General features: G+C 33.2%; 1 protein-coding gene across 4 annotated transcripts in view; it reads left to right on the plus strand.

Annotated features, from left to right (window-relative positions):
* The window catches only part of COL11A1 (collagen type XI alpha 1 chain), a 188222-nt gene that overhangs the window by 123034 nt on the left and 51168 nt on the right, over window positions 1-14020 (plus strand). For all 4 annotated transcript variants that reach the window (XM_008697640.2, XM_008697642.2, XM_008697639.2 and 1 more), the window contains 3 exons: window positions 367-474; window positions 870-959; window positions 1218-1271. In XM_008697640.2, the coding sequence (XP_008695862.1) occupies window positions 367-474; window positions 870-959; window positions 1218-1271 (252 nt within the window). The remainder of the gene's footprint in view (window positions 1-366; window positions 475-869; window positions 960-1217; window positions 1272-14020) is intronic.

Genomic DNA, 14020 nt, shown 5'->3' on the forward strand with positions numbered 1-14020 from the left:
GTGTGGTACCAATGTCTCTTTTACTCCTGTCCTCATTTGGCATCTTATATAAAAAGAGGAAATAGGATGAAACTAGTGAAAACCTGCAGTTTTTAGCAATACTTTGGTCTCACTCCGAAGCACTTCTGGTAGTGAACAAAGAAAATAGCTCTTTGAATTTACCTATGTAAATGAGGTCCTAACCAAGGACGACACTTATTCTTCTCCAACTCCTCCCAGATACGCTGCTTTTTGTTTTGTAGGACAGCATGGAAGTAAATAAGAATGATAAATTTCTGCGAAAGGGAGTACTACTTCTTTGGGATTTGTGTTATCCTGACCCAAAGTAAAAGAGTAATCTAATAAGGTTTTGCTGATCCAATTTAGGGACCAACTGGCGAGACTGGTCCGATAGGTGAACGAGGACATCCTGGCCCTCCGGGCCCTCCTGGTGAGCAAGGTCTTCCCGGTGCTGCGGGAAAAGAAGGTGCAAAGGTATGACGCTCTCAAGGAATCTTCTTGGCTGAAAACATCTATTTGCTTTTCACTGTAGCTTCTCATCACCTGTCCATAGAGTCTCTACATGTTAGCATAGTATTTAAATGGATCAGAAAGATATACCAGTAAAATATTCAGCTTATTGTACTTCAAAGTGTGACTAAACAATAACATAAGCCCACTTAGCTCCATTGACCAGAAAGCCATCCATTTATATACAGTCTTAAATATAAGTAGTGGTCTGTTCATTTTAATGTATATGGCATTCCACACAATATTCTCATTTTTGAATGACATTTAGGCTTTACTTACAGGTTAGAGGCAATAATAGCTTTGAGTATAGAAAAATGTAGAAATTACTCTCTATGATTGATGTGTATTATATTCTCTAGGGTGACCCAGGTCCTCAAGGTATCTCAGGGAAAGATGGACCAGCAGGACTACGTGGTTTCCCAGGTGAAAGAGGTCTTCCTGGAGCTCAGGTATAATCAACATATAGATAAAGCATGTAAATGAGATTGCTTATCAGAAGCATTTTTCTCGGGACTTAACTAAATAAAGATTCATGAGTAATTAAGGGGAAATGCGTAAGCATAAACATTGATTATCATAATATATATAGCAATGTATATTTGAGTCTAAAAACACTTCTTACCATCTTCATTTTATCAGTCATACATCTTCTATTTATATTCAAGTCACATTGATTCATTTTCTTTGTTTTTATTCTCATTTCCCAGGGTGCACCTGGACTGAAAGGAGGAGAAGGTCCCCAGGGCCCACCGGGTCCAGTTGTAAGTATGATTATAATAAATAGCCGTGCTACCCTTGGTTGCAAATTATAGCTCTTCTTTCATTACTCTCATGCTGTGATCCCATGGTGTGTAGGAGAGAAAATAAACACATGTCAATCAAATCAGTCAATGCCTGGTTTCTACTAATTGCATGCACTAATGAGTGCAGAAACAGAGGAGTTTAGACGATTGGAAATATTTACTCCACTGCTACTGTCAGGAGGTAAAAGGAGCTAGCTTGCTTTTTAAATACTCAAGGAAATAAATCATAATTTGTCTTATTGTGAGTACTTGATGAGACTTGAATTTTGTCAGTGCTTTTAAAAACTCTCCTAAGTGGGAAAGGCGTATATTCATTTATGTGTTATCCAGATTGCTTTACTTAGTTACTGTAACCTTATGAAATAATTGGCAAATGAGCAAATACCAGATTTTTACTTCACCTTTTCCTTTCTTGAGATATACATCAATCCCTCTGAAAGCAATTGCATGCAGCCTTCATTTTTGCCCACGAGTTCAACTTTGTTCTTACTTGTACTCAGAAGGGTTACCAATAACAGCTAAACCACCAATTTTAGTGGCCTCATCTCATTCTTCATCTTATTTCACCAAGCTGAATAGCTGAAAGTGGCTTTAAATCCTCTCTTAACTTCCTTACACAAAATATTGACATCATATTAGACCCCCTCCAAAGTGTTTCTTTATTTTGTCCCCCTTTCTTGATCACCACTGCTACCGCCTTTGTTCAGACTCTCTCCTGTCTCTCCTTGCTCGGTAGTGTCTTACCGCATGTCCCTGACTCCATTTCCTTAGCCTCTTCGTTTTGCCCACTGGTTTGAGAATTACAGGTGCACATCCTTAACTATGCCCTCCCTCTGCTTTTCTACAGCTCATGGTCCCATGCTTCCTTCAGAAACACACTCTTTATAATGACCAATGAGTTCACAGCTTGGTCCCATTCACCATAGCCTGTTTTATTTGCCTTGTTGACTCCCTCTGATTCTACCCAATTTAATGCACTGAACTTCATGCTTCTCAAACTGCCACGATCTTTTATATTTTGCAGAGAGAATACTATTTACTTTTCCCCTTCTTCCGGGAAACTATATCCTTTCTCTACTTGACAAAAATTCTACTCACCCAAAAAGATGAGGCTGAAATGTTAAATCTCTATAAAGTCATCTCTGGACAATTTGCCTCCATTTCATTTATTGGTGAAATTTCTTCACCCTTTGTGCTCTTTGTTATGGGTTGTATTTTAGAAATTACATTGGAATATAATTGGTTGTCTCTCTCAGTAGGCTGTGAATTTCTGTGTTATTTTAGTACATCAAGGCAGAGTGCCTGGCACACAGTAATATTTCCATATCTATCTATTTAAATGATCACAAAGCCTGATATTGGAGTCAAGTGTATACAGCATAACTGAGACTGAGAACATGGCATTATAATCTTTGGCAGATTGATTAGCATATTTATTCTGCAGATCACATAAATGTCATGCTACAATGATTAAGGTAGGTGTGGACATACGGTAAAGATTTTTTAAAAGGAAAAATAAGCATTTCAGTAACTATATTTGGCCTTCTATATGCATAAAATTATATAGAACATTTAAAAATATCTTCGTAAGTTAGTGCTGGTAGCACTAGCAGAAACAATAGCTGAATACGACAAAAGTTTTTGTTTGAGCATAGACTCTTCAAACTATTCAACACAATGCAATCCATTTAATCAGACCTTCAGGATCTAAAGTGATTTTATTTCAAGAAAATATATATGTATTTTAAGATCAAGTTATTTTATCTGTGAAACCTGAATCATGACTACAAGGATTACATTGTTTCAAGTTATTTTTTAGGGCCCAATCAAATAATGCTATCCCAGGTATTTGGGACAGTTAATATCTATATATTTGTTGGGTGCATAGTATATACAGGAGATATAATTTAACAGAATGGTAATCAACAATTATCTGACCACATGTAGAATTACATATTAAATATGATATGAAAAGCTAATATTTATTTAGTTGGCTTCAATACAATTTATTTAGCAATTACTACTTACCTCCCTATGTCCAATTAAGTTCCATGGAATATATTCCTTTAAGTGACTTTATGATAAACCATTTCAAAAAGAAACACACCAAACACTAAACAGCACTATATAAGACAGTCAATGATTAAATGCCTAATGACATACAGACAATAAATATTAATTCTGCAAGGGTGGGAGGAAAAGAAGAGAAAGCAGCAAAAAGATCTTGCAGGGTGTGGCTTCACAGAGGGCAGAAGATTGCAAGATCATTTAAGAACAAGAAAAAAAAATAAGGTATTAGGGAATATCTAATCTTACCAAAGTGGAGAACATTGGGAGTAGAACTAAAATTTGATAAATTCTCGCTAGGATCCAGGCACTCTGCTATGTATTTACATAATTTAAAGCTAAAGCAGATGTATAATATGGCATATGATTATGAAGTCCTAAAATAGTAAGTTGAAGTAATTTGAAGATTTGAAGTTTTTGGAGCAAGAGGAGGAAAAAAATCAAATACAGCCTTTTGCAGTAAAAAATTAATTTTAGGGAAAATATCATTATTAGTGTATAATATATAACAGAAATGGGAGATACCCGATGAGCATAAAAGCTCAGTGATCAATGCGATGATATGAGTGAGCCAGTGATGAGGCCAGTGGGAAGTCGAAGGACAGTGCGGATGTAGCAAACACGAGGAAGGCAGGAGAGAAGGATTTATTACTAAGATTGGATGCTGGCAGTGAGGAAAGATGAAAGCTGAGTGATGACCTCAAGCTTGTGTCCTTGTGAGAATTGACAGTTTAGTGATGCCTTCCATGGCTGGAGCAATTTTACCTGGTCAGGATCAACCACAACAAAGACAAAACACTCTCACATGGAAACCCAGAACCTCTCAGCAGTCACAAAATATTTTAAAAGGCTTTTCTACTTTGCTAATGGAAATGCTCCACAGAGGCTCACTCTGAGTTTATTTATTTTGAATTAACACCCTTTCTTATAATAAATTCACATATCCAATTCTGTATGCATCAACCAATTGAAACTCTTCCTCAAAGCTGATGCAAAAAAAAAACAAAACAACTAAAGACATCATTCGTATGTATTAGTTCCTTGTGCTATTGCTTTAATTGCTATAAAATATAGTAAAGAGGTATATGGTGATGACTTATACTTTGTATCAAGTTTTTTATCTTTTTTTGGGGGGAGCAGAGGGTGAGGGAGAAAGAAAGAATCTTAAGCAGGCTCCACATCCAGCATGGAGCCCCACATGGGGCTCGATCTCACGATCCTGAGATCCTGACCTGAGCCAAAATCAAGAGTCAGATTCTAAACTGACTGAGCCACCCAGGCATTCCTGGTAACAAGTTTTAAACAAGCCTTGGTTTACTCCATCTAAAACAATTATGTACATGTGAAATTTGATTGGAAAAAGTTTTATTCCAAATGAAAAGATTAAAAGAAGACTGTTGATTTTCTAGATGTAAACCATAACTTACCCAGAAAATTTGTTCATGTTAATTCTAATCTTTTGAGATTCAAGACTTTGTACGCTGTTACCTTTCAATTGATAGTAAACACAAGGAATCAGGCAGGAATGGTGACTTCTTTAGCAAGGAAGATAACAAGTTCTATTTTGCAATGTTGATCAAAGAGTGATATCAATAGATCGGAGGAATATATCTGGTCAGTTGGTGAGAGACCATGAAATTCTAAGTCATAAGGGATAAAGGTATACAAATATCCCGTAAAACTTCTTGATTCTGTAGTAGATGGGTCTGAGTTTATATCCATCTGTATTAACTTTGCCTTTGAGATATTGACCAAGTCATGGTAAGTGCAGGAGTGAAATTCTTAAAAACAGAGAAGGATGGGGATTTTAGTTATTCATATTAAAGAAGAATATTAAAGTGATGGATTCTTTGCAGAAAAAATGTGAATAAAGAATGTGAAGGGTAAAGGAAATAGGAAAGGGAAATGAAGTAATGTTAGAAGTGTTTATTCTTTCAACTCTTAATGCAGGGAACTTTATAATCTTTATTTGATTTGGTTCTTGGCTGCCTGAAGTAGTAGATATTATCATTCCATTTTTAAAGGCAAAGGATCTGGGGCTTAGAGAAGGTAACAACTTACCCGAGTGCATAGTCCTTTGGAAATAAAAAGTAGTGATAACACATTACACAAACTCATTTCCAGATATGTGTACCTCTCCGCAAAATCTGCTTGATTAAGTGTTCTTCTCTCTCTCTCTCTCCCTTCCTGTCCTTCTCTCCACCTCTCTACTTCTTTACCCCTCTCTCAGTTGCACTTTCCCAAGTTCTCTTGATCCTTCTCTACCGCTATGAACAATATTTTTCAAAAGGAAGAGAGTTATAGGAGTTAATATCACAGCTAACTGACTTTAGTACTCCTATATGTGGTTTTTATAACCATAGCTTAATTTAAAGGAATGAAAGTTCAGGCTGCTTAAACAGATGTATAGGTTGAATCCTTAATGACTATAGATGTTTTTCAGTACACTATTGAATCTTCAGCTTTTTAAGCCTAGAATACAGTGTTCAAGGAGCCTAGGTGTGCTGTGTGTTTCTGGATTACTAGAGAAATAAATTTTCTCATTCTACAGGATATTGATGAACTAAAACTAAAAGCCTAAACAGGGCTTTTATCAATTAGCAGTTCTTGCTCACAGTGAGATTTTTGAAGTTTGTACATGTCACAATTATGTATCTTGTATACTGTTTTTACATATTCTGATCCATACAAAGCAAAATATATTATTTCATAGTCATCCATCCATCATTGTGCCCATCTGTTTATTTATAAATATTTTTGACATCCATTCTCTTTATTCATAATCCATTTAGTCAGAAGTATACTTCGGGCTAGTTCTCTCACATTGCTATGAAATCCTACAGAAGTGAGTTTACTGAAACTCTACTAGGTCCAGCTGTGATGTCATTGGCTTATGTTTGGAGGAACTATGATATGTAGCATTATATCAACCAAAAGGATCTGTTTGAAGACATGGGAGATTGCTTGATGCAGAGCCTTTGTTATGAATAGCCTTAGGAGAAATCTTACTAATCATAGCTTTAGAAATCTTTGTAATTTCTTGAGCAGTTAGCTAGCTTCCCCCCCCCCCCTTTTAACTGTTATGAATTGTGAAGCCAATTTCTCTTTTGACTTTGACTTACAAAAATCATGGAGTTAAAGCTGAGATCCAATAAAAAAGACAACTCTGTTTTGCTTTATATCTGTTTTTGTAGCTTTCTGAATTCAGTTCTATCAGAAAATACATGTGATGTACTTTAATATTATATATTATATTTTATTACAATTATTTTTAGAAGTGCTGGACAGGACCCATTAAATTGATTTCACAACCCATGAGTAGATCATGGCCTGAGGTTGGGAAAAACCTTGGTCCTTTGTATGCATATTTAGATAAATAATATTATTGCTTCTAACTTTTGCTAATAAAAAGTTACTTGCTTATCTATTTTTCTTGTCTATTCCTTTTTATTCTTGTCTATTTTTAATTTATCTTATCTTATATTTTATGTCTTCCCTGTAAGATGCTAAAATCTTTTCTTACAAAAAAACTATAATTAAATAAATATCTGAATATACCAGATAGTCTATTAAGCTCAAGTTATATAGATTCATTAAATAGATATTTCCTGCAAAGAGCTTATGGTATACTGAAGAAAACAGATAGGAAATAGATAAAATAACATAATAAATAATAAGTAATATATTAAAATAATACAGCGCAAAGAAGACAAGATGGGAACAATGATTTTTTTAATGTTCTAATTATAGCTATAAATAAAAATCAATTTTATCAATGAAAATTAAGTTTTCTAAAGTTTGTGCTACTTGAAGTGATTGTGTATTAAACAGTTTTTCGTGCTCCCACAGAAGACAAAGAAGATCCCAATGGGGTGCTGTAACTTTGGGCTTTTAAAGTTTGGCAAAAACCAAGTGCTCACTGTATGCCTGATGTTGTACACAAGAGCTGGTAATAGATGCCAGTCAAAGCACAGGCATGCTTTCTGATCTCAGGGGGTTTACTCACTAAGTGGATGTCTCGATGCACACGCACAAAGCGGAAAGCGACAAAGGACTGAAAAGAAGAAAGGAAGGCAGCGAAGCATTTTTCTCACATGTTGAAATAAACTTGAGTAAACGTTTTGTATTTATGTAAACAGACAATATATATAAACGTATTATGCAAGCAAATTCTCAGATTTTACCTACTACCTACATTTTCACAAAACAAAATCAAGGAAAATGAATTCCCTAAATAATCTCTCCTCTGTATATTTTTTCTGATATGGAACCATCTTCTTGCCAATAGTCCTTTCTCTAAAAATAAGGAGATTAAAATAGAACGGTGCATTTAGTAAAAGCACCTTCTTTTTCTTACAACCTCTTTTGTTACAGCAGTATTTTTTCCCCTGAGAGTGGTAGGAGTTGATATGGAGAAAATGTGTGAGAGGGGGTCAGACATCTAGCTTCTCAAAGGTAAATGTCCAAGATTTCAAAATTGTGCCATACATACTTAACCCCTTTCCTATAACTTCTATTTCATGACTATGTCCTATGTCCTGATCATTCTGACTCTCTTTTCCTCTTTATGTGCTATTATTTTTTCTTGTCATTTCTTTCTTAGGAGTTTATATGTCTTTCCTATCATAATTCCTATTTTTTTTTCTAATTTTGCTTTTATGCCCTATTCCAGAGAACCGTCTTTTCACTGGCTTTTACCTAGTCCTTGATCCAGGGAATAGATAAATTCTAAGCAGGATTATACCTACTGACCAATTCATCATATACTATACTCTTTAAAATAGAGTACATTTTCTCTGTGAAATCCAGGTAACCTATTATGACATCCAACCAGGGATGAGCAAAGTATAGAGAGTGGGGATCAATAACCAAAGATTGAGATATTACAGGACTTTGACTTAATCATTCAGTAGTTATGCTTTAAGTTCTGGTAATGCTTGATATTTTATCTGACTTTTTGGATTGTATGATCTAAGATACATGTAATCTGGGGAGTGGGAATTTCCTCAATTTGTTTTGCCATGAAGGTCAAGTTGGCTTTGAAAGAAGGGGCAGATTTTTTTTCCCTCCTTCTACTCGAATAGCTTTAGTTCATAAAAATTTATGTTTATACTTCTGAATACAAAAAGGGTGGAAAAAATCTCCACCTTTCTTTTAACAATATGACTTTAGATATACCATATAACCTGGGTCTTAGTTTTCTCTTCTATAAAACTTCTCTCTAGTGGGCTGACTTTTAACTGAATGCTGATGAGGTGATTTCTCTGTTTACCACTCTCATTTACTTTATAAATGCTCCTTGGCGTATGAAACACCCAGTGAAAATAACAGGAAATACTCATCTGGGTGTTCTGTGTGTGAAGAGTTAAAGAAATAACCACACTGTTCTCTTTGCTCCAAGAACATAAACTGATACTATTCCTTCTTGGATTTTAATTGTAAAGTTTAGAGGAAGGGGCTGCAGAAGAGGATTAATCTAACATAAAAGTTAATATAGTTACTTAACTATAGAGAGAAATGCAAATTTCTCCTTTTAAAAGCAGTTATGTGTCTACCTTTCAGTTGATAACACGTGACTTGTAGTGGTTAATATTTAGTATTAAAATAACAGAATAAATAAATAAATAATATTTTATGTCATGGTCATTATAATTCATTCAAGTCAACATATACTATTGCCTTTGCTTTTGAACAGCAAAGAAAATATAAAACAAAAAGACAACCTACTGAATGCCTTTGAAAAATGTTTAATTTGCCATGTTCCCATTGCTTTTTAAATCATGGGGTGGGAAAATGATATTTCTATAGTTTTTAACCCTTTTTCTGTGAGTTCTTTCCAATTAGGCAATTCTAATGTGTAAAATATCCGTCATGGTTATAAAAGATGAGTATACCAACAGTTTAAATTAGGATTAGAGACATCATTCTGTGGAAAACTCTCTACCCTTCTTTTAACATAACCATGTAGACTTCTGGATCTTAGTTTTCTCTTCTATAAAATTTTACTTCTACACTCATTTGAAATTGCATATCTGTTTTTGAAATATGTAGTTGTTCATGTATGGTTCTCTAAGATCTGTTGCATTCATACTTTTAAGACAGATATTGCTTAAAGAACTTTAGAGGCATCACCACATTAAATACCACAAAAACTTGGGGACAAACTATTTCTATCCCCATTTTATTGATGAGAAATGTGAGCCTTTGAGTGGTTAGTGTGTTTGCTCAAGATGGGAATGTTGGTGATTCCAGTGCTGGAAAAGGAAAGATCACACACAACAGACACATTTATTTACTTAGGGTCTGCTACGTTCAGGTAACTACTCAAAGTTCTGGAGGCCAATGAAAAAAATAAGCAAAAATCCTACTTTTGTAGAGCTGATCATTATCCATTTAATCAATGTGTGAGCCCAAATGTATTTATTTTAAATGTAAGTGTTTATTTATCTGACAATTATAAAGCCCTCTACTCTTTACTATAGCCAGTTATAGAGCTATGCAATACTTTCTATCACTATAAATGTCTACCCTTTATGGAAAAAAATTGCATGTGAAATGTGAGTCTCTCAAGGGGTGCTACCTAGCATAATACATTTTGTATTCCCAGTCAGTGTCACAAGAAAATAGATTCTAACTATATTTTTTTGGGAATGTGCAAATGGGTTCTCTTTTTAATATGGGGTTTAAATTTTTATTTTTTTGTAATGAGATTTCTCCAGTGGTTCAGTTGGGAACTAAAGGATTCATAAGGCTTATTCTTCTAAAAGTTGGCCTGGGAATATTTTTAAAAGATTAGCATGTTCATAAGATCATTTGCTTAATAGGTAGGTATTATCAGAGATTTTCACTTTTCATTTATAGAAGTATAAAACAAAATCATTGCAGAGCATGCTATTATTAAAAATATCCAGATTTACAGAATGTTTGAAATAACTAATGGAAAAAGAAATCAGTTATACTTTAGGGCACAAATATACATCCAAAAAGTCTCCTCTTATTGTTTTCATCCACTGTTTCAAAGTTAATGAGCTGTGACAAGATCATGAGCAATATTTTAACTGCAGGAAACTAATATGTTTTTATTGTTAATTTTAATGCAGATTCCACAAGTAAGATGGCAATCTGAAATTTAATCTTATGAATGCTCCAAGGGAGTAATTAAAATAGTTAAGCTTTGCCATAAAAAATAGCATATAATATCTACAAACTATAAACACTGTCATTGATTAAAATCAGCATTCTTTCTCTACTTGATATACATGAACATTTTATTTGATTAACTTTAAATATTAAACATACTTTGCTAGAAAATTAATAAGCATTCTTTTCTTAAGTAAAGACCATTAGTTATTTTCACATAATTTGTCAGACATAGTGTATCCAGCTAAAGAAATATATATTTCTCTTAATTTTTATACCACATTTTCTAGGGAAATATATTCAAATGATGCTCTTTCTCATGCAAATTTGGGGAATTTCTGACTACACATGAATCCATTTAGATCCTAAATTTTTTAACATTATCTATCATGTTCACATATTTTGTAGAAAGACCAGTGCATATCTCTAACTCTGTTATCATATTCTTATATTTATTACTGCTATTTATAGTTATTTGACGCATTTAGTAAGTATTTTATGCTTTGGAAGTATCAATGAAGAACTCATGGAGATACTTACAGGACAAAATTCAGGCCAAATACTACATTAATTCCTTCAGAAAATAATGGTAGAAAACCTAGCATACTATGGTAAATTGTGTAAGGAATATTTAGAAGGATGTCTCATGCTTTAAATTCTCAGAATAATACAACTTTTAGAAAAGATGGTTGTTATCCTGGGCCTAATGAATGGCTAAAATTTTAATAGTACAGAAAAAGACCAAGAACTTCCCAAGGTAGAATGTAAGAGTGACCAACCACTCTACTAATAGCAGGCATATAGTATTAGAGGAACAATGAGAGATATGATGTATTAGGAGGAAATAACTTGCATGTTACATACTAAAATGTAAAGCAAAAAAAAAAATTTCGAGTGTGTGTGTGTATGAGTATTTTGAGGGGAAGATCAAGGATAAATATATTCTCAAAAAGAAGCATTTACCCAAACTGTTTCGAGTTCTGTAAATAAGAAAGAAGAGTTAGCTTCTAAAACCAAAGGTGGAACATAATGAAAAAATCTCACACATGTTAAATAGTTCTCAAAACTAAAAACAATTCTTTGTTGTTGAAAATTAAAAATAAATTTGTAAGCAACAGTGACAAAAAGCGAAGATTCTAATGAGTTGTTAAAAGAAGTTTAAATGAACGATATCAATGACAGAGAATGACTATTTGCACAAAGGACATAACTATTGCTATAAATTCTTTCACGTTTTCTAATTTTAGAGGGTGTTCAACGAATATGAACTCATTCTGGGAGAAGTGATCATAAATGACTATGCGTCTCCCACTTATTAAATTTAGCACAATATGTATAAATTATAGTGGTACAAACAATCAGGGATTCTTTTTTTCTCTGCATTTGTTTATGAAATACTCAGTACTTAGAAAAATCTTTGTATAGATCATGGCACATCAGGCCCTTATGGCCTTTATCTGAAAAATAAGCAAACTGTATTGGAATTAAATTATATCGCATACGCAGAGTACTTAACACAATAATTGTTTAATAGGCTTGATAATTGGAAAATAGTAAGTTTTTTAATATACATTTCAGCTTCCTAGTGAATATCCCCTTTAATCATTCCAGTCTCATAGCTTTTACCTCAACATGTCTAATGTGACATCTTCCTCGGGTAGTCTTCCAATAGTTGGGGTTTAAAGGTAACACAGAATTAAAGAGAAAGATTTCAATGGCCTGACAAATCAAAATTGCCTCTCTTTTTGTATAGTCAATTACAAATAAAATATCTTAGCACTTAAATTGGAGGCTTAGTTTAGATTTGATAACACTAATGGGTAGTAATCCTTTTCTGAGGTTTTACAAGTAAAATGTTAAAACGGAAATGTAATGCAATCATGTTGTATGCACCAGTTTTTCAGATAAGTAGAGATTTATCTTTAGGGATGTCACATTGTATACTGTCTTCTGTCGATATTTTTCTATTACAAAAAAATGTGCTTTCTTTACTGAACTTTTTCTTTCTCTCTTTGTAATTCAGGAAACACCTTTGCATTTCTTTCAATTTCAGGGTCCTTGTTTTGATCCTCTTGTTCTCTTCCCTCTTCCTTCTTCCTCCTTTCTGTCTAGAGACAAATCTTTACATTCCTTTCACTTATAGGGCAGTACCTCTCGAATGCAAAAACACTTAGAGGACTCTACTCTTTATTTTTCTCTTCTGCACTGGCTTCTGAAATCATTCATCCAATGTCTTTTACTTGGTTAACACTTACAGCACTTGTGGTTGACTTTTTTCCATATAAATATTTGATTAGATTTCAAAAAAACATTTTGACAGAAGGTAGATGTTTATTATCTAAAAAAAAAAAAATACTAACTGCAATTTTCCTTTGTTTCTTCTAGTATTTAAAATATTTAATTGGTAAAAATTTAATTTTCACACAGTTTCGGTTAATTATTATGCAACTGAGGAACAATTCCTGGGTTTGTTTTTAAAAATATACTTATTATAGTGTAAAAATGCCACTTTTGTTTATATCAAGTTTAAATTTCATGATTTCTTTAACCATATTTTTAGTAATTTCTCCAAATTATTTCCATCTCCTAAGTTTAAGATACCCTAAAATTTAAAAAAACTACAGCAATGGTTGCAAAACAAAACAAAACAAAACAAAAATGAAATACAAAATAACTTCTTCTAGTGTCACTCTTAAATTATTACCAATAGTCTCAAATCTGTATTCTCTTAATTCATTTTAATTGTGTTAGCATTCAGATATCTGGCTAAATAAAAACTATTTTATGTACCTTGCGAATTTAGCCAGAAAAATACTATCAGGAAATTGAGTAGTAAATATTTTTGTAATCTTTTGTATCAAAAATATTTCAATAAAATTGAATTTGAAGATATTCCGATTAAATAACCCCTGGGAATCATTGATGTCTCCATTAGAGAGAAGCAGTGGGTGGCTTTGTAGAGAAAGTACAGGAAGGAGCCCAAGGTCAGAGTTTCTTTTGACTAGCTACATGGTTATGACCAGCTACAGGTTTCTCACCTTTACAACTGATGGACTACAACTGCAATATCAACTGTATGGAATAAAATGACAAAATGAATGTGAAATGGATTTGTAAATTGTCAAGCACTATGTCAATACAGATTTTTGTCATTATTATCACTGTTCTTGTGTTTACACATAACCGGTTCTCTACTTCATAAAATATAAATTAGAACAAAGTCAGTATTTCATATTTGTATAAAGAAAAGATTTCCAATTATATGGGAAGTATAATTTTAGAAAGTAAGGGTAAAAATATTGTATTTTCCAGGTTTTAGAAGTCATTTCTTCTATGAGTTTTGAAACGATGTTATCTATATATCTTATTAAAGAGAACTATTAATAATCCTATTTTCTAATATTTCAGATTTATTTCAATCATGAAAGAAAATGATAAATTGTAACTTAACCACTCATCTAGGAATCTAATCCAAAGACAACAGCTTTGTTATTTTTTAT

This window comes from Ursus maritimus, unplaced genomic scaffold (assembly GCF_017311325.1).
Source record: "Ursus maritimus isolate PB19 unplaced genomic scaffold, ASM1731132v1 scaffold_12, whole genome shotgun sequence".
In the NCBI taxonomy this organism is placed as follows: domain Eukaryota; kingdom Metazoa; phylum Chordata; class Mammalia; order Carnivora; family Ursidae; genus Ursus; species Ursus maritimus.